Source organism: Cnephaeus nilssonii (genome assembly GCF_951640355.1).
Source record: "Cnephaeus nilssonii genome assembly, chromosome: 6".
NCBI classification, from domain to species: Eukaryota; Metazoa; Chordata; class Mammalia; order Chiroptera; family Vespertilionidae; genus Cnephaeus; species Cnephaeus nilssonii.
The window spans coordinates 23,463,167-23,484,235 of record NC_137077.1 but is presented as its reverse complement, the minus strand read 5'-3'; the positions used below and the strand labels follow the sequence as shown (position 1 = coordinate 23,484,235).

At 47.8% G+C, this 21,069-nt stretch overlaps 1 protein-coding gene across 2 annotated transcripts; it reads right to left on the bottom strand.

The window, feature by feature from the left end:
• Positions 1-78: 78 nt before the first annotated feature.
• BCL2L14 (BCL2 like 14) lies at positions 79-20,797 on the bottom strand. Of its 2 annotated transcripts, XM_079773527.1 has the most exons (6): positions 20,613-20,797; positions 15,416-15,861; positions 10,528-10,707; positions 8,055-8,125; positions 4,734-5,000; positions 79-1,915 (listed from the first exon to the last, which is right to left on the bottom strand). In XM_079773527.1, the coding sequence occupies exons 2-6, from the start codon at positions 15,852-15,854 to the stop codon at positions 1,877-1,879; spliced, it is 996 nt and encodes a 331-aa protein (XP_079629653.1). In that variant the 5' UTR covers positions 15,855-15,861; positions 20,613-20,797; the 3' UTR covers positions 79-1,876. The 2 variants fall into 2 exon arrangements, with proteins under 2 accessions (XP_079629653.1, XP_079629652.1); XM_079773526.1 differs by lacking the exon at positions 79-1,915 and having other exon boundaries at positions 4,184-5,000.
• Positions 20,798-21,069: the final 272 nt, after the last annotated feature.

The window sequence follows — 21,069 nt, the reverse complement described above, 5'->3', positions numbered from 1 at the left end:
TTTTCCAGTTGTTTTAAGCAGGAGATCAAATTCAGTTACTGTTCATTTTAGTGGGAAGCTGTAGATGCTATTGGAACACTTGAAGAGCTTGTTGAAACTACATATACCATAGGCCATACTCCAATTTTACTGATTTACAGTATGTAGCAGTTAAGGCTAGGATGTGATTCTGCAATTGTGCACTGAAAATATGCCAGACGTTACGTATGCAGAATTAAATTAGCCGTAATACTTGTTTACGAAAGAGTTTGCAACCCATTGTGAGAGGCTGGTTCTTATGGGACAGTGTATTTATTGTCCATATACAGGGTGTTATGGAGCATTCTTAATGAGGAAAGGCATCCAAATGTAGCCCCTTGGAGGCCAAGAGGGTTACAGATGGTTCCTGAAGGAAATGGAGGAGTGAATTGGGGAAGATGGGCTAGAGTCAGGTGAATTAGTGGAAATAGAGGAAGGAGGACCAGCAGGCAAGAGCACTTCAAGTGGAGAAAAAATTGTTCTCCAGCCTCTGGACTGTAAGATTGCATAATACATGTGGGGAGCTGCAAATAGTTTGAAATGCTTGGATCCAAGTGGGAGAGGAGATGGTCTTCAGTATCTCCATTTGTAAAAGGAGACTCCTTTGTCCCTAACATTTATGACTTTAGTGTGGGGGAAGACAGAGGATAACTCACTCTAATTGAGATGGGTTGGGCGTGCAGCATGTGGTAATAGATAGTTCCACTTTTCCCTTGAAGTTGCAAGTATGTCTGAATAACTCAGTCATTTATTTGTTCATCAAAGGTTTATTAAACACCTATTTCATGTCAGGCTCCGAGTTGAGTGCCAGAGATCCAGAAATTTGTAAGGCCTTATAATTTGTGTTTTAAAATGTTGTATGTCTTAAATACTTTCTATGGGACATCTTTTACTTACTAAGAGACCTCATTCTGAAGAGTATCATTTTCAGGAAAACAACCAGTGACTGCTTCGAGAGGAGAGAACATTTCCAGCTTAGCTCTGGGCAGCACATGGCAGGGGACGTGCGTGAACCCTTGGCACTAAGTTCCAAGCACTGTTGTAAACACTTTATGTAAATTAACTCATTTGATCCTGACAGGAATTTTTGTACTGTTACATAGTGCTTATTTTAACCACAAGACACTCTTATGACAGTGGTCTTTCCACATATTTATTTTACCAGCTACTAATCATTACATTCCCCTAAAAAATAATCAAGTCTCAAAGACCTTGAGAGGCAGAGGCAGGGTCACTGAGAGGTGAGGGCAGTAGGAGTAATTGTGTTCTGCCAAGTGGAATTTTTTCAAAGCACCAAAGAATTCTCCCAGAAAAGTGAGCCAGAAAGGCCGATACGGTAGTATTTCCCCAAACGAGTAGACCTAGCGATACACTTGAGTCTCTCTGGAGCTATGTCTGCTAAACATGAACAGCAACATCTTCCTAACGGTGGGCTTGCAACAATGTCATTAGGCCGTCCCAAGTGTGGTTTAACAATAAATAGTACTGGAAACCAAAGAGTAGGCACATGCAGTTTATCATTGCGCCCTCCTGAGGTCGGAATAACACCCTTTCCCTATGGTGGCCACCGAGGCAGGATGGTGGTGTCTGTTCTCAATAATGGAGAGAATTACCACTTGTCTTTTTGGATTTCCTCACACACTCAGTGGAGGGCCTGAAGAACACGGGTGGCAAGGCCATGCTACTACCGTGTGTGAGCTGGACACAAACGAGGCCTCTCCCGATGTTCTTGGTTCATGAGAATAATGCTCCATCTGCCTTGTACACTTTCATTTTCTCCTGGAGTCTATGCTGAGACCCATGTACACAGGACCACAGCTGGCCAATGAGTTTTCCGGATTACACATCTTCTGATGTTTCAGTCTACTTCTTCAAGGGATATCCCAAGTACCTTTTCCTGGAGGGGGAAAAAAAGAAATAGATTCTTAAAATTCCAAGTTAGTGGAAACATATGCCTGTTAACTCTGCTCTGTTCTCCCAGGGATGACCCTGGGATCAGAGAGCATAGCAGGGTTGGGGGAGGGTTTGGAAAGGTGACTGGCATCCTTGTGCCTGAAAGGAAAATACCAGCTAAGGACTTAGGTTACACACCCAGGGCTAACAGGCTAGATAGGAAAAGGCTTTGATGCTGTTACTTAACATTCAAAAGAGTAGATATGAAAGGGTTGATAACTTTCCTTCACAAACTTCTCCTTTCAGAGGGCTGGAGAATGTGTGAGGTTACAGGACCTCAGGGTAACTATGTCAAGGGTGAGGAAAAAGGGCCAAGGAGTAAATTAGAATCTCATGGTAGCACTCTGACCAGTGGCTCAGCTGGTTAGAGTGTTGTGCCGATATGCCAAGGTTGCAGGCTCGATCCCCAATAGGGGGTGTGCAGGAGGCAGCCAATCAATGATGTTTCTCTCATCAATGTTTCTATCTATCCTTCTCCCTTTGTCTCTAAAAATCAATAAAATATATTAAAAAACAAAAAAGAAACTCCTATTCATTAGCAGTTACTCCCCATTCCCTCCCCCCAAAACTCCAGGAAGCCACTAATCTGTCTCCATGGATTTGCCTAGTCTGCACATTTCATATAAATGGAATCATACAATAGATGGCCCTTTGTCTGGCTGCTTTCACTTAGGATAATGGTTTTAAGGTTCATCCATCTGTCAGTACTTCATTCCTTTTTGTGGCTGAATAATATTCCATTGTTTGAATATGCCACACTTGGTTTTTCTATTCATTATTCATTATTGATGAACATTTGGGTTCTTTCCTCTTTCCGGCTTATAAATAATGAATGCTGCTATGAACATTCATGTACAAGTTTTTATGGGAACATTTGTTTTCAGTCTTCTTGGATATGTACCAAAGAGTGGAACTGGTAACTCTATGTTGCACATTTTGAGGAACTGCCAAATCGTTTTCCAAAGGGCCTGGATCATTTTAGAATCCAACCAGCAACATATGAGGGTTCAAATTTCTCCTGTCCTCATCAAAACTTGTCTTTTTTATTTTAGCCAGGCTAGTGGGTGTGAAATGACATCTCATTGTGGTTTGGATTTGCAATTCCCTAATGCTGAAGTCAAGCAAGACTTTCTTCATATGCTCATTGGCCATTTGTATATCTTCTTTGGAGAAATGTCTATTCAATACATTGCCCATTTAAAAAATTAGGCTAATTGTCTTTTTATAGTTGAGTTTTAAGAGTTCACTGCACATTTGGAATATAAGTCTCTTATCAGGTATATGACTTGCAAATATTTTTCCCCCATTACATGGGTTGTCTTTTCATTTGATGATGTCCCTTAAAACAGGAAGTTTTTTTAATTTTGATGTAGTCCAATGTATTTTTTTCTTTTCTTGCTTGTGCTTTTTGTGTGGAACCACCATTGTTTATAGAACACTTTTGGCATTTCAGCTACATTAATTAACTAAATAGACTTTTGAGAACTGGCCTGTGAACCCAATGGATACTTATAATCTCTCTGGAAAAATGATGGTGATTTCTGGTCTATAATGATAGTGCAAACATGAAGGGTTGTGAGAGTTTCAGAGGCTGGTGAGGATCTTGAGCTGGAGTGGTTGGGAAAGGCTCTGGGGCAGAGGAGGGACTGTTGGGGGGAGGGGGGAGATCCTGGAAGAAAGAATAAAGCTGAAATAATGTCTAGAACTCTGTCCTCTTAGCATGAGTGAAGGCAGCTTGAATTTAGAACACTTAAGAGCCTTAGTTGTTCAGATCAGCCATATCTGTACAAAAGTGGGAAATAGGAAAGAACAGAAGACAGGATAGCTCAATTGGCATTCACTGAAGACCATGGAGGGCACTTCAGTCCCTTAGGCAAGATTGGCTGTACTTTCTCCCTGGTTTCCGAGAGACTAAGCCTGTTTGGAGGCCCCAGGGTCAGGCTGGCCATCCCTCGAAGAGACTCAACCCTGCTGCTGGCCCTGGAGCATTCTAGCGGAAAAAGAACTAACAACAACCGTGACAACGTGGGGCAAAGGCCTATCTTCTGAGATTTAAAGCTCTGAGGAACGCACTTTGACAGGTTGACCTGATGAGGCCATTTGAACATGAAAGTTTGAAGGAAATTTCAAGGAATGGGGATAAAGGATGAGGGAGGGGTTGAGGTTGAGGCTTGGTGTGTGTGTGTGTGTGTGTGTGTAGATATCTATTTTGTTCAATATCAAGTTATTTAAAACAGATGAAAATTTCACTGTTTGCTTTTTAGTTTGTATCAAAATGTCCCTGTCAAAATTCTGGGTCAAAGCAGTAATGACAAAAATGTCACTGTCACCCTGAATCTCTGCCTGAGGATTACCCCCACACGCTCAGCATCTGAGAGGATGAGAAACGGCCTGCCTCTCCTTGACTCACTGCCAGACGTCCACTGCTGCAACATTTGTGAGCACAGAAATGATATCTATCTAAACATTTCATCTCTCAACATCTCCTCATTTCCTGTTAGAGCTGCCCAGTCCCTCTCCCCGCAACACACATACCCCATGTACCCTTTGGGAGCTCAGTAAATATTTATTGACGACGAAGATAATCACTAAAAATATGTTCCCATCAATGGGATCTATCTCTTGCCACTCAAGTGTCCTAAACCCATGAGAACTGCTTCACGGATGTGTTCCCTTTGCTTTAAAAAAAAACAACCTTCAAACGTTCTGTCCCATCGCCTGTGAGACCTGGGAAGATTCGTTGGCAAACAGCGTGCACTTACCCATCCACCGTGCTGCTGCACCCACGGCGAGAAGTTCTCTCTCAGGTACTTGGCTCCAAAGCCTAGCACCTTGTTCATGGGGTGGTTGTCAATGGCGTTGAGCTTGGCGGCGACGTCTATGGCAAGAGCCGCCTTAAAGCCCCGAGCTTTGACCTCTGATTCTCCTCTGGTATCTACACCCCTTAGGAACTGGTCCGTGATGGTCTTGAAAACAGAGTAGGACAGCCCGTCCTGGAAGCTGTTCATCAAAGCCTTGTCTTTCTTCAGCTGTGTGCAAGAGGGTAAGCATTCAGTGGGGCAGCTTGGCCCAGCGAGACCGACTCCCTCGCTCAACGGGGGGCCCCTAAAACACCGTGGGGAAACCTGGATTCTAGTCCAACCCCGGCACAAGGGCCTGCAGAAGTGGACCAGGCATGCGCCTGCTCTGTGAGTTCATTTCAGGGGACAAATCGGTGCATTCATTCCACATTCAAGGAATGTTTCCGGAGCACTTACAATGGGGATGACTGAGCCCCCGGCCCTCACTCGGGCCTCCCAGTCTAGTGATAATTACAATCCAGGGTCATGCCCTTCAGCTAGAGGTCGTGTCAGGGACTGAATCCGGAGCCTGGAAACCACTGTCTAGGTTCAAACACCTGCTCCGGCTCTTCCTGGCTGTGCAGTCTTGGAGGAATTACTTAACCTCTCAGCTTCAGTTTTGTCACCTCTAAACCGGGATGATGACAGTAACTGTTCTATAGGGTAATGGAGTAAAACGCTCCGCACAGTGCCCCACGTGGAGAAGTGTGCTCGGAACGTTAGTAATTTTTCGGGATGCTGTGAGAGGTCAGGGGCGAGGGCATCTGTTCACTGAGAACAAACAAACAGACTGAATCCATTGATGCCTTTCCATGGTTCTACTCATCCTGTTCCCCCACCCCCCCCACCCCCGCCTCCCCCTATATCCATCTGCTCCACCTTCTTTGGATTTCCACACCTTTAACCAAAAACACAAGTATTGCTGCTGCTTCTTTTGAAAAACTCGGGGCTTGTGTCACCAAGGCAGACATCATCCTGATTTAAAGCCATCCTTGCCAAGTCTATTAATATGGTGGTTGTCATGTGAAAACAGAACTGTCTTAGCAGGGGCTAAATGTTTATTTGAACATTCTCTAGCTCTGTGCTTGAGGAATGAGCTGAGCAGGTTTTCAGCAAACCCTGTTTGTAAGAGGGATATTCTGGGGATGCGTCAGGCTGTGGGAGGATTTTGGTGGAGCCGAGTCCTTTACCACCCCCGACATCGGCCTATGGAATCTGAAGCAGGAACGGCCTGCGTCCTTCACACCCCACACCGAGGATGGACTCCTGCTAATCAGTGACCCAGTTGAAGAAGCTAGACTCCAGACCTCTGCAGGCGCTAAAGCCTGGACTCGGCCAGACAGCGAAAGAATCAAATGCCCGAAATACCTTCCAAGGAGCGTCCTGCCTCCTCCCTGCCCCTCCCCTGCCTCTTTCCGTGCAGCTGGCTCCGTGGCCTCACAGGGAGGTACAGCGGAGGCTGCAGGTGCTCAGGGGATGAGCAGTTTTGCAGACACTCTGCAGCCAGGGCGGACGCCTCCCCGGTGTCACTCCCACTCTGGTGAGAACTCACACCCACACAGCACAAGTCAGACCTTTCGTGTGTTCCTGCCAGAGTTCTCTACTGGGGAACCACATAAAAAAAAAGAACAACCAGCCCTAGCCGGTTTGGCTCTGTGGATAGAGCATCAGCCTGCAGACTGAAGGGTCCGGGGTTCGATTCCGGTCAAGGCCACATGCCCAGGTTGCAGGCTCGATCCCTAGTAGGGGGCGTGCAGGAGGCAGCCAATCAATGATTCTCTCTCATCACGATGTTTCTATCTCTCTCTCCCTTTCCCTTCTTCCTCTCTGAAATCAATAAAAAATATATATATATTAAAAAAGAACAACCATATGCTCTACATAAATAGTGCAAAGTATTATCTCAAATCATCAAGAGAGTGTATTAAAGTGAGGGTTTTTTTTAAGTGGCCATTTGTGGAGTGAAAGGAAAAGCATTTCTGTTCATAATGAGAGGGGTTGCCTTCGTCCTGCCTCCCAGCCCTGGCCTCCCTGACCCGCTGCTGGTCACTGCTAAGGCAGCTGGAAGGAGGCTGCAAGACAGCCACAAGCTGCGAGCTGTGAGGAACCCTCGAGGTCCTGTAACGGAGCCCTCCCGGTTCAGGAACTGGACTGCGCCTGATTATTGGCATCTACTTGAATTCTGCTAGTGACGGGAAGATCGTTCTTAAAATGGGGAGATCCCCGTCGCCCTGCAACTCCTCCCCTCTGGTGTTAGTTCTGGAGAAGCGCAGGGGTGTCCCTAAATCCTGTACCATGTTCTGTTTTCTGCTTCCTCTGCACCCCTGTTCACCCCCTACTTGTGGCCCTGACGTTCACACACCCCTTCTCTTTAGTCTCAAATCCCTGGTTTTCTCACCGTGTCTCCTTCTGCACCCTCTCTCACGCCCTTCAGCTCCCTGGGCCCCATCCTCTGGGCCCCCGTCTGACAAGGGCATTGGGAGAGCAGCACAGAGCACGCTGTGGCCCTCCTGCAGAAGCCCCTTGGGCCGGCCTTCTTCCCCAGGGATCCTGGCCAAGCAAGGAGCCAGGTCCCCAGGCCAGGCCCTGACTCACAGACCCTAGAGACAGCTGGGCAACCTGCAGGTGACGGACGTGGAGGAGGTGGCGCTCAGAAGCCCTCTGAGTACAGGGGGAGCCTGCTCAGCCCCAGCTCTTCCTCGGGAGGCGCCTCTCACATGTTTCTCATTGGAATGATGGGTCTCGCCTTCTAAACGGCAGGAAATCCAAAGTTCCAAGTAACACTGACCGGCCTCCCCAGCCGAATTGCTAAGAGACCTCGCGCAGAGAACAGTCCAGCCACTCGGGGGAGATTTCAGACGGGGCTCCAGGCCCGGAGCAGCTGTGGGTCACAGACATCCAGGCTGCAGGGCCAACGCAAGAGTCTAAACTTCCCTGAGGATCAGTTACATGGGGAGCGAGGCTCAGAATTCTGTGCAGCGGATCTGTAATTTATTGGTGTCTTTTCTTACAATAACAAAGTTACTTTCCTCCTCTCCAAAAATTCCGAGGAGGCTCCAGGAGGTTTAGTTATGTTTTCCAAAGTGATTCATTTTTGAGACGCTGCCAGCGCGAAGAATTTCGACTCCAAGGGAAATAAAATTTAGGACTCAGTGTAAACCAGAACTTCGACAAGGCGTACAATTCCGTTCTCATGTACCAGTGCGCGGGCACAGAAATAAATCGTTAGTTCAAGCTCCATACCTCTCTTTCCATCTGATCCCCTGAGTATTTCAGCAGCTCAACGATTTTGGCTATTATTTGGTCTTCTCCGTCTGTCGGGAAAATCCAGTTATTTTTTTCAAGAAAAAAAAACACTTAAATTTTCCCAGTGACCGTGCTTAGCCTGGTTAGGGATGGAGGGAGACAAGTGCCTTGTAAGTCTTAGAAAATTTAACCAGACCTCCCTTTTGCTGCTTAGGCACAAACACTCCCAGAGTCCCTTTCTTTTCCTTTCTTCTTCTCCCTCCTTCCCTCAGTCCCCAGTTCTCACCATGAAATTCATCACTCCGTTTACTGGAACAATGTTGTTGAAGATGTTAGTTCCGCTGCACATGATCCTGTCTCTAAAGCTATTTAGGAGAAATTTCTCCCTGGTCTTTGGGCTTCTCCTGAGCAGATGGTGCTTTTCCCACCTGGACCCCATCAATCCCCTATTTGACCACGCTCCTCCTTGGTGTTAGCTGCTAGACAAGGTAGAGCCAAATTTGTGGTCCCCCCCCCCCCTCCCTATCTAAGAGAGGGCATAGTCTTTCTGACCTGCATTTTGAGAATTAAACTCACTTCTAAACCCACCTTATCTTCCTGCTGTTGTTTTCTTTTTCCATTGTCCTTCATGTGTATTTTACCATACCAAAATGTCTACTTTGCATGCCGTGTCTTCACAACAAAACAAGGTGGGGTGTAAATTGATAAGTTTTCTCCCACCCCAAAGGCTAAAGTGGCAGAGGGATCCAGAGACGGCTCTAGTGCGGGGGAGGGGGGTGTCGGAACAGGGGAGGGGGAGAAGCAGGGCTTGTCTTGTCTCAAACATGCTGACAATGATACACGAGGGAATGGTCATTGCCTTAGCACAGAATCCAAACAGAGAAAAGCCAGTTACCGAGAGAACATTTTTTCTTTTTTTACTTATGGCACAATCTCTAAAGTCATGGAGTCCTCATGTTTGTTCTCGATAAAAGGGAGAAAGGCCAAGAAATTAATCTAGCACGTCCCGTCCCAAGAAGGTCAAGTGAAGGGCAAGGTACGTGGGAAGTCTGAGATTCGAGTCACCTGGGAGAAGAAAGAATGTGTGTCTCATCGCCCATGTGTAGTTTCTCTCTGCTGCCGCCGCCCCCGGGGAAGCTGCAGCGGAGGCCCAGATTCCCGTGGGCACAGAGGGCAAGAGCCTCAGCGTTAGCCTGGCTTAGGGCTTTGCTTTACTTCGCCTGGACACACCCAAGGGAGACACTTCCTTCCCAGCAGACGGAGATGTGTCCCCTCCTCCAGCTCCTCCCTCTCAGCCCCCGTGGGAGTTTTGGTCCCAACAGCACAGCACAGGGTGGTGAACTCACCACTTTGCTCCCGTGGTTGGAAGACCTTTTGCCTCGTGCTTTACCATGCCCAGGCCCAGGCCCCGCCTCCCCCCCCTTAGCCCCCCTGGAGTTTGGGGGATGACAACCGGGAGAGGGGGCTGTCATTAGTGGGAGTGCAGGACGGAACCTCCCCTCCCGTGGCACTTGGTCCCACTCCCAACTCCAGAATTCCTGCGAGTCCGATGGGATCTACGGTCCGGGCTATTGCTGCAGTTTCGGTGACAACTGACCCCGTCTGGTCACTGCTTCTCAGTTCTGCTTCATGTTCTGCCCTAGACCTGGTGTCCGACACCCAACCCCCTGCTTTTTCACAGGAGCCCAAAGCAATCCTATACAATAAAAGCCTAATATGCAAATTGACCAAACGGCAGAATGACTGGTGGAATGACCGGTTGCTATGATGCACACTGACCACCAGGGGGTAGACGCTCAACACAGGAGCTGCCCCCAGCCCTCAGGCCCCAGGCCAGCCAAGGCGGGTGCCAATGGGGGCCCCCAATTGCCCTGCCCATCACCCCACAGAGGGAGGTGACTGGCAGCAGCGGTGGGGGGCAGGGCTGGCAAGTGGGCGGTGCCAGGATGGCCAAGGCGAGTGCCAGTGGGTGACCCCTGATTGCCCCACCGGTTGCCCCATAGATTGGCCCTGATTGCCGGCCAGGCCTAGGGACCCTACCTGTGCATGAATTTCGTGCACCGGGCCTCTAGTATTATATATACTTCCCTGGGCTGGTGCTCAATCCACGCCCTCTGCACTCCCACGAGCAAACTGGTCCCTGGCCACTGCGAACACGATTACATCTAACACTGCACGTCCCCCTGCGGACAAAGTTGATTGCACGCTTTGTACTTCCTCCTCTCCCTCACCAGACTTTTCTTTGGACTTAGCAGTGAGCTTGGCATGTGGCTTCCATCTGCTGGCACACTCCCCTTGGCTTGGGCTCTCAAGCTGAAGGTCAGTGCCTCCGGCAGGCTGTCGTCCTGCCTTTGGTGCAGGGTCAGCTGAGATTCCTACATCCAGAGCCGAGCTGAGTCAGTACATGGATGCTCCCGTGCCTCTGCCTGGAGACGCCCAGCCCCCCACACACTCTCAGAGGGGAGTTTACCTTTCTTCCCACTTGCAGCTCGAGGCTGGGAGCTCAGGCCCTCCGAGAGAAAGAGGGTCCTAGGAGCAAAGTTCCCTTGACGCTTGACGCTTCCTCCCTGGGTGTGCTCTTCGGGAGGTGGCCAGGAGTAAACAATTTCAGCAACTCGGTTGGCAATGGAAGCAACTTTGGGGTCCACAGCTGAAACAAGAGAAAACGGTGCTGAGGGCCCTTCCCAGAACGTGGTGGCGATATCGGCATGCACAGTTGCCCGGTCTGAAAAGAGGCCTGAGAGTGCGTGTGCGGGACAGGCCATTCCTCAGAAGGCACTGGCAGTTGCCTGGCAGAGGCCGGGATGGGGGAGGAGCCCCACGAGGCATGATTGCCACTTTGAAACCAGGATCCTTTTGCACCCTCCGTTTGAAGTCTTGCAAAACTAGGGTCCCCTTCCCTTTTGTGAGGGAAGAAACACAAAAGGGAGGGCTTAGTTCTTTGCTTGAGGAAATGCTCATTATGCTTTTATTTTTATTCTATTTTTTTCCCCCAGACCCTTTATATTTTGGAGAGCTGGCCCTTATGTGCATAGGAGGACATTCAATAGTTTGACAAGCCTTTGGGGGTTGGTCACTGAAGAAAGATAAATATCCCTGCTCTCGGGCCATATTCATTACTCAAGTCCATTATCAAGTAAACAGTGAGCTCTCCTTGCTTATCAAGTCACGGGTTTCCTCTCTCCTTCAGATCTACTGGGAAACGTCCCACTAAGGCTGATAGGAAGCAAGGACAAGTAAAGTGCAACCCATAACCTTCAAGAATGTATAATCCAGGGAAAGAGCATGGCGTGTATTTGCACACATAACTAGTGAAGAAAACACATTTTGGGAGGGGAAGGTTTCAATGACATTGGCTCCCTGAATGGCATAGCCTGTGAAAGACCCGGGTGGGACTGGTGGGGTGGGTAGGTGCTATCTCTGGCTTGTTTGGGAGCAAAATGTTCATTGTTGATTCATTACTAAGTTCTCAACTTTTAGAAGCTTGTACGAGCTTTATCTTCGATGCCATTTGAAGTAATTGTATCGTGTAATGCGTGAAAGTGATACTATTTCATTGACAGGCTTGAAGTAACAGAGAGGGGTTTTGGCTAGAAGGTGGCTGTGTCTGGGAAATCCCCTTATCAATCAGGAGGGTGAGAGGCAAGGCCCGGGTCCAGGAGGGGTTGTGTAAACCGCAGGTTCTGGCATCCTGTGGAGCTGCCTGCTGCAGGGACACCTGGCCTCTGTCCCTGGACTCCTCCAGGGCGTGTGTTTTGGGGTTCTCCTCTCACTCCCTGGGCCTTCCCAGAAAGGCCACAGAGACTGCTGCTCTGCCCCTATGTCCCCTTTTAAAAAAGGCACAATGGCTTCCTTAAAAAGTCATTTTTCATGCTCATCCATAGGGTTCAATAACAGATGTGTGAATTAGAGAACAGAGAGGTCAAGGACAGAAGAATCAATGCTTTCATTCCCATTTGAACAACCAACCCAAATATACTTTCCACTTTTTTAAATCACCTTCTTGCAGCCCAACCAGCCGCCTCTTGGACTCTCACCACCCATGGCCCTTGGCAAGGACATGGCAAGAGGCTGGATCCCAAAGCCAAGGGGAACCTTCCTTTGCAGTGTCCACAGGACACGGGAAAGAAGAGCTTCTGTTTTCTACCTCTGTGACCTTGTGCAGCCTGTCCAGGATGATCAGTGCATGGTTCTCATTATGCCGCCTCTTGCACCCAAAGAAAGCAGATAAAGGTCCCAAAGGCTGTCCCTCCGCATCCCCCACCCCCATGTGCCAGGGCCATCACTTACAGAAGTACCCAACCTGACTTACCTGTGTACAGTGTATGGATTTCTCGGGGGGAAAATCGTAAGCAAACACATGAACTAGCTCTAGTTAAGCTTCCCATTTTGAACACCTTAATTTTAAACACGGAAAAAAGACAAGATTCCTTTCTTGCCAGAGTAGGTTCCACCTGATAGGCAAGGGGAAATTGGGTGGGGGTGGGGAGAGAACAGAAAGGCTGCCCATTTTTTGCCATCTATTCTGGGGGGTCATTGTGGGGCTAAGGAGAGCAGAGTTGGGAAGGTGCCGTTCAGCCCTTGGCCCGAGATTTTTGATTTAAGGAGAAGGGGCAGAAAGTTTGGGAGGGATTTCCATATGGTTGAGAATGCTATTTCCCACCCAGTATCCATTTTCTTCTTCCCTCCTGAAATGTCAGAGGTAGCAATGGTTGCAGCTGAAAAACTCCACTTCCCAGCCTCCCTTGCAGTTGAGAATGGCCAATGTGATGTAAGAAGAAGTTGGGTGCCGTTTCAAGAAAGCTCTCTGAAAAGGGAGCTGAGTTATTTAGAAAGAAGATACCCTTTTGTCCTTCCTTTGCTGCCTCTTCCTTCCTGCTTGAAATGTAGGCATGATGGCTGGAGCCGCAGCAGCTACCTTAGGATATTAGGTCCCTTTGAGGTTGGAAGCCAGTAGCTAAGGGATGGAAAGAATAAGAATCCCTAATGACTATGGAATTACCATTTCAGGCCTGGGCTGCCAAACGTTGGTCTTCTTTTATGGGAGAGAAAAGTAACCTCTAGGCCATCTGGGACACCTGCTGGGACAGGACTTCCTTAGTGACAAATATGCCTGGAAGGCTGTGGTCCAGGCCATTTTTGCTGGCTGTACGCAGGGTCTCTGGAACCAGAGGGAGCACACAGCTCTTCTTAAATGGAAGATGTTGATGCTCAAGATGAAGCTGAATTCTATCTAGGCAAGAGATGTGCTTATGTGTACAAGGCAAAGAACAACACAGTGGCCCTAACTGGTTTGGCTCAGTGGATAGTGTCAGCCTGCAGACTGAAGGGTCCCAGGTTCAATTCTGGTCAAGGGCACGTACCTTGGTTGCGGGCACATCCCCAGTAGGAGGTGTGCAGGAGGCAGCTGATCGATGTTCCTCTCTCATCGATGTTTCTGACTCTCTATCCCTCTCCCTTCCTCTCTGTAAAAAAATCAATAAAATATATATTTAAAAAAATAAAAAGAACAACACAGCGACTCCTGGTGGCAAACCGAACAAAACCAGAGTCGCCTGGGGAAAGTGAAGTCATGCTCACGGAAACAGTGGCATGGCTCGTGCTAAATCCTGAACCGACCTTCCTGCTAAGGCCAATGGACACCGAATCTGTGTAATGCTGTGCCCCTCAAGGATTTGAACTTACTGAAAAGAAAACAAATAAAAGTAGATATGTAAAAAAGGAAAATAACCTCTACATTATTTAAGCCATAGTTATTCAAGTTTGTCATTATATGTGTGCTGCTGAGCCTGTCCTTAACTGTCACATTTCACATGTAGTGAATCATAGCTGTGGGGACACCAAAGATTCACAAGTAAAAGAACCTGGGTTGCTAGTTTCTAAAAAATTGGTATTGACATCCATTTCTCTACATCATAAGACCTCGCAGTACTAGACTCTGGTCTTGAGACATCACCTCATAGTCCTCAATTAAGCCCGGAGCCTGAGTCCTGGAAATGGCAGCCCAGGCTCCATTGTGACCTTTAGTTAAAAGAACCTTGGGGATGCCAACTGCTGAGCTCTGACTTGCATGCGGCAAAATAGAAATGGAATTTGAGGCTCTCTGGGGTCACACCCAACATAAAACCAACTAACCACCCACACAATTAATTGAACAAGAAAGCAAGGAAGAAAAAATAGGTGAGAAGAGAGGATCACTGTGTAAAAATGTCTAAAGCTAAGTCTACTTAGGAGGTAACTATTTCTGTTTTTTAGGGATATCTATCTACCTATATAGACATCTTAAAATTTTAAGAACGAAATAAAGGTCAAGTGACACTTGAGTAGTATGGAAATACAGAACGTCATTCCTCTCAGGAAAGCCAGAAGATGAAAGTCTGTAAAATCATCTGTCTCCTGGCAAAGTCCAAAGAACAGGCCAAGCAGAAAAGCCTGTTTAGATGCCTTCGAATGGCTCTGTGAGCTCCAGAGCTCAGCGACCACTGGGGAAGGGGAGCTCCCCAGATAATCCCACCCTCACTTTTGCTCTAAAATTCTATGTCTACTGGGAAGTAGAAGTTTCCTTGATTATAGTGAATGATCTAGAGCTGTCCCTGGGTGAGCTGATTCTCCAGGCCAGTCACAAGATTTAAAAACTGAGACATTACTGCCACCTGTTGACTAATTCTAGATAAGTTACACAGTCCAATCAGCCCAGCAGGAGAGGAGTTTTCGTTTAAAATCTGGGCATTAGGCACGACGTTGTTGAAGGAGAAAAAGAAGCTTATGACAAGCTTTGTGTATGAAGGTCAACTCTCTGACGAAGTCTCTTATGAAAATGTTTTATCCAGTACAATGGATTTTGTCCCTCTGAGGGGAGATTTTGTAAGAGTGCTTCAAAGTTGTCTTTTTAGAGGTGGTTAGACTTTGAAAAGTATTTCTGTATGTAGCTACCTGATCTTTCCATCTCTCCTAAGAGCTAGGGAGGGTGAGGTGCTCCTAGGTACAGATGGAAACACAGAGGCCCAGGGAGGTGAGTGGACTTACCCTAGGAAGAGAGGCAGCCAGAGCCCCTGGCTAGAGCACTTCCCCTTATACTGGTCTCTGACACAGAGGTTTAAGAATTTGGGCAGTAAGCTTATTCATAGACAGTGAAGCCAGAAAATCAATCCCATCACCTTTCACTGACACCCTTTCCTCTCTGCTCAGTCTTGAGGAAAGTAGGGCAATTATTATTAAATATCAATAACTTGGGAAACGGAGTCACAACGAATGCCTTGCTTAAGGCTGCATTACCAGCTGGGAAGAGATGAACTATCGTGTGTACAAAGAAGAAAAAGATTTGGTTGCAGGAGAAAAAGAATCCCATCAAAGCCTACCTTGGGCCTCTAAGCGCGGTCCCTCGTTGGAAAGGGACCTAGAACATTGTTGAGTGTGAAGACCACCCTCATACTCGGCTCTCTTTAGACCCTGAGCCTGGATCTTCGTAGGCAAGCTCTCTGAATCTTCATCTTTCTCTGCTACTCCAAAGAGGGATCTCCAAGAGGACTTTTTCTTGGCGAGGCTTATGGGCTTCTCACTAGATCGGGAACTTCTGCAAGGCCACGACACCTGTGTCCACGACTCGTTTGCTGACCAGCTCCCCAGTCCTTTCTGGGACAGACTTCTGGTCCTCAGCAGCTTTGGTGAGAAGACAGCAGACGTGCTCTTGAAGACATGGTGTTTGGCGTAGAACTCCAGGATTTTGAATTCGATGCTGTTGGCGTCATCATCGTCCAGGGGGATCTCCTCCAGGTCACACGCACTGGTGGTGCACATGGCGGGCCTGCAACGACAAAGTCCACACGTGTCCTCTACCTGTGGGCGCCTCCTGTCGGTCAGGAGAGACAGGGGCGAAACCCCATGAACATTTATTGAGCGCCTATTCAATTTGTCCTGGGTGGTGGGAGGAGTCGCAGATGGAAAAGTCAGAGCTCTTTTTGAAAGTTCAGTCTCACAGAGACAAGGAGGAGAGACAGGGACATAGATAACTCCAGACAGTGAGCTAGGGCTGGAGCGGGGGTGCAGAGCCAGGCAAGGAAGATGGGGAGGAATAGAAGCTGCAAATCAAGGGCGAGTGATGGCTCTTTGAAAGATAAAAGGGTTTAGGCAGGTGGGTGGATAGTGGGGCTAAGGACTGGATGGGTAGAAGAGGGTCTATGGATGAATTTAGGATGTTTGAATTGGGGTGAGAGAACTGTAAGGCATGAGCTGTGTGGTTAGCCAGGGGCTCAGGATGTGGAGGGACAATAAATGAAGTGGCAGTCGGGGCCAGGTTATGGGCACCTTCGAATGGTAGGCTGAAAGCTTTGCATTTGCTCATGTTGGTCAATCAGACCTTTCTAAATAAGCCCTAGACTATGGAGGGCAGCTAAAGGCCTTCTTGGGAGTTAAAGGTCTTCTTCTAGGTGGGCAAATGAGAAGGCCGGCTGCCTGGGGTGTATGGCCCTTCCCATCTTCTCTCCCTTCTTCCTTTACCCTCTACTTTAGCTTGTATAGATTTGCTTATTTATTTATTTATTTTGAGAGAGAAAGAGAGAGAGAGAGAGAGAGAGAGAGAGAGGGAGAGAGAGAGAGAGAGAGAGAGAGAGAGAGAGATGAGAGCAACACATTGATTGGCTTCCTCCTGCACGTTCCCTACCGGGGATCAAGCCCACAACCAGGGCATGTGCCCTAACCAGGAATCCAACGGGCAACCTTTTGGTGGTACACAGGACAACACCCAACCAACTGAGCCACACCAGCCAAGGCTGTTTCTATCTCTTTCCATATTTGGTATCCCACGTAAGATTCATCTGAAAAACCCTGCTATTTTTAAACAAATTTTAAGACTACTGATGGAGGCAATGGAGAGCTTTTCAGTTTTGAGTAGGAGAGTGATGTGATCACAGACATGTTTTAGAAAGATCAGTAAAAGGAAAAAAATGACAGGGATGGAAGGGTTTTATTTTCATATGAATAACCAAATAGGTATAATAAACTGATTTTGTTCAATTTAAGCTTTCATGAAGTAATTCCTTTTCTGGTCCCCTGCTGGGAAGGCATTTCTTTTTGTTAAAAGTCTACTTTGCTTCCTTCTGAGTGAAAGATGTTGCTCAGAAATATTGAGACCTGAGGTGGGTGTGAGTCACTGAAGAGGACCAAGGACTGTGCGACCTGAGACAGATAAGGAATGAGCCCAAAAGGATGCGGCGAGAGCGGGCTGTGTGGGCAGAACTCGGGGCAGCAACTTGGTGTAAAAGGGGCTGAGCCCAGGCCAGAGCCCAGAGCCGGAATGTGTCAGGAGGGGATTGCTGAGGTGTTTCATTTGAAGCTTCCTTTTGAATTGGACAGTCCAGGACACTGTGGGATCCTACAGGAACTATGTACTGGGTAGAAGGGTGAGCCCTCGCCTCAAACCATAATAGTATGCTCCCATAGACACCTCCATGTAAGTTTGTGTTTTTTTAAAACAAAACCTGAGACCTTTCTAATGTAGCGTGAGGACTTTAAGGGCGTGTGTGTGTATGTGTGTCATTGTTGGAGAGAGGAAGGTCAAACTTACTTAAGAAACAAGTTTGCTAAATGCTGATTCAGGAGCAACATCAGAGCGGAGGAAACACCATGGAGGCCACGAGGGACCACAAAGTCCTTCCATTTTGTGAAAGGAATTTTTGTTGTGCTATAGGCTAGAAAGGAAGGGAGTAGTTGGCCCACGCAACAGGCGAGATCTAGGACGAGAGAGAAGCAGAGAGCACAGCAGTGCGAGGCAGTGGCCACCCCAATGAATGGGGCAATCCTACAGAGGGAGCGGGTGCTGGGGCCAGAGCCTGGAAAGCACTTGGCTAAAAGGGAATGCGTGGAGACATAAACGTATTCCTTAAGACACTATAAATGCATCTGACAAGCGTAGGTTTATTTTCCTTACTAATCCTCATTGTGAATTAAGGGAGAGCTATTGTTCAATGTACAGCTAAGTCATAAAGCAGCAGTGAGCTGGGTTATCACACGTTGGACCCCTTCTGCTCTCAGCTATTCCTTGTTGAAAGGAAAAGCCCAAGGTCTGGGTTTGGGAAACTTACATCATAGGTTTATGCTTATGTTCATGGACACAAGGCCCTGGGTGGAGCTCCTGAGCTCTGGGTCAGAGCCAGGAGGGAAGAACTAGCTCCCTAGTCAGACCCGTGAGACTTGTTCTTTTTCTTTCTTTCTTTTCTAAAAAAAAAAATATATTTTTATTGCTTTCAGAGAGGAAGAGAGAGATAGAGACATCAATGATGAGAGATAGTCATTGATTGGCTGCCTCGTGCACGCCCCATACTGGGAACCAAGCCTGCAACCCGGGCATGTGCCCTGACCAGGAATCAAACCATGACTTTGATTCAGAGGTCGATGCTCAACCACTGAGCTACGCTGGCCAAGCAGTTCAAACGGTTCTAATGCTGCTGCTGTTTGAGAACCGCTGAACTTTGGGGACATGTTGCTCGTTGGCTTAAAACTTGAATGAGCACCATTTTGGCTGAGTGGCTGATTCTTCATATGGTGGTTTTAAGGAAACTAGAAAAAGGCTCATTTGGAGCTCTGTGTGGCAAGAGGTGGGCAAGACAGGACCATTGATCAGCTATGTCACAATGTTTATTTTTTGTCTATGGCTGACCCTGCGAGTGTATTAGAAAAATTCCTTCCTCTCTGGGCTTCACAGTCCTTGTCTGTACATTTAGGGAATGAGAGTCCTGCTTCTTCTGTCTGTTGTGGGGTTAAGTGAGGATGCAGGTCGAGTGCCTCGTGCAGCAGGTATTCAATGATGGTCCCTTTGTTGCCCTCACTGAAGACAGTGAGCTACCTGTGATTCCACTAGACTGCAGGGTCAGAGGGCAGGGCCAGACTCTCCTATGGTCAATGTTTTAGCCCTAGGAACCAGCACAGTTCCTGACCCAGAACTTACTACTTTGGGAGGCATAGCAGAGACTATCAGAAAAAATTGAAGAGCTGATTCTGAGGTCTGGGTCTAAAGTGTTCACACCTGGCATCAGGCATGGGTGAGTGGGAGGTGGAGGGGAACACGTGGGCCTTGCCCCTCGTGAAAGCCTAATACCTCGGGTGGGCTCTGCCCCACCCTAGGGAGGGCGTGGAGACTTGTTCCATTCAATGAATGACTCAGGGGATCTGGCTATTATACTCTGATCACCTTATATTTACATACTCTCTCCTTATCTATAGCAAACTACACAAACTTGCTCTCCAAATCAAGGTTACACAACTCCTTTGGTTGGCCTCTTTTCCTTCCGAGAGAGTTCCTTTCCCTCAACCCCCTAAATGGCCAAAGTCCTTGGGGTCTCCTCTGGCTTGTCCTTTAGGAGCCCCAAGGTGAAGGCGCTGGGGTGTGGGAACAGCTGCAGAGCCCAGAGCTGCGGGGGAAGCACCTAAACTCCTATGAATGCCAGACACACTTTTGGGATTTTTCTAGTCCTGGATTTGTTTGTTATCTTCCCTGTGGGAGATAATAGATGCAGGAAAAGAGGAAGCAGGCTGCCATGACCTGTGCCCCAGGTAAGCCGGACAGAACTTTGCATGGCCTGTCCCAGACATGAGGGGTGTGGAGGTCCCCTGGGCCACGGGCTCCGCTAAAGAGCTAACTTGCATTGCTCTGGACACAGATGAGACCCGAGGGGAACTCATGGGCTGGGGGTGGAGGACAGATACTCATCTCAAGGGAGGTTCCCAGACCAAAAGATGAACTAAACTTGGTCTGGGCGCCTTGAGCTTCCCCTTGAGTTCCCTTGGCCCCAAGCCCTTTGGAGACTTTCCTTCCTCCTTACTAATCCTTCCTTCTCCAAACGTCAGACCTTTGAATGTCTTCATTCCTTCTCCCCTGTTTGTCATTTCTGAGTATGACTTGTTCTTTAATCCTAAGGTGGGCAGGAGAAATGTGGTAAAATGCCTTAACTTTCTACAATAGGAGCTAAACTGAGAGACAGAGCCTTAGAGGTCATATAAATCAAACAAAAGGACCAAGACTCTGATGGTAGGACAGAGAGTGCAGACACCAGACAGGAGGGAGCTTTCTAGAGGGGAGAGCCTGGTACTCAAGGAAGTCCCCATGGGGTCGGCCAGGACTAGACCTTGTGCCCAAGTTCCCTCAGGCTGCTCAGGACTCTGGGCTCAAACCCAGGATTCCCGTCCTCAGCCCCATCCCTGCTCCAGAGAGGAAGTCAGCATCTCCATGGACCACTGACCTGCTGGCATGTCCTCACATAGGAGATAGTCAATGAGAGACAGCTGCATCGAATTAAAGATGATTCAGCCCGTTACAGAATCGTAACTGAACCATCCCAACCGTCTGTAGCAAAGGAGAAATGAAAGAGAAACCTAAATACCTTCTTTCCCTTTCTTTTTTAAAAAAATGTTGCTGAGACTGACATGGTAAGAACGTTTTAGTCAACTCAGTAAACGTCTCCCCTGGTTAGATTGTCGCATTACTAGTAAAACCAGGACCGAAGACCCAGCTGTGTCCTCCCGGGAAGGCTGAGAAGGAAGACAGGTGCCTGTGGGTGTTACCTGGTCCGGAAGCTGTCCGTGGTTTCTCCTGCTTCAGGTAGGTGGCAGTCAGGGTATTTCTATACCTGAATCTCTCTCCACGACATGGAAGAGGAGACATTCACCAGGTCTTCTTGGCTTCTCGTTTGGGAAGGACTGTGGGATCTAAGACTTCGCCCGGTGGGGCCTCTTCAGCGTTAGGACTCAGGTTAGTGAAGTAAGGCTTAGGGGAAGGATTGCCACTTCCTGGTTAAGCCCTGCCCCCAGCTTTTTAACTGACGGAGTGGCTGACCTTTGCCTGTGTAATTTAACTCTAAAAAGGTTTTGCATCTTTTTTTTTTTAAGTTGGCAAGTCAAAGGTTCTTTTTTATTTTATTTTATTTTTTTTATTTTATTGAATTTATTGGGTAGCAAGGATTCTCACTCCCCTCCAGGACAATTATGTGGGTATTTTCCTGATCGTTTTTATTTTTACTCT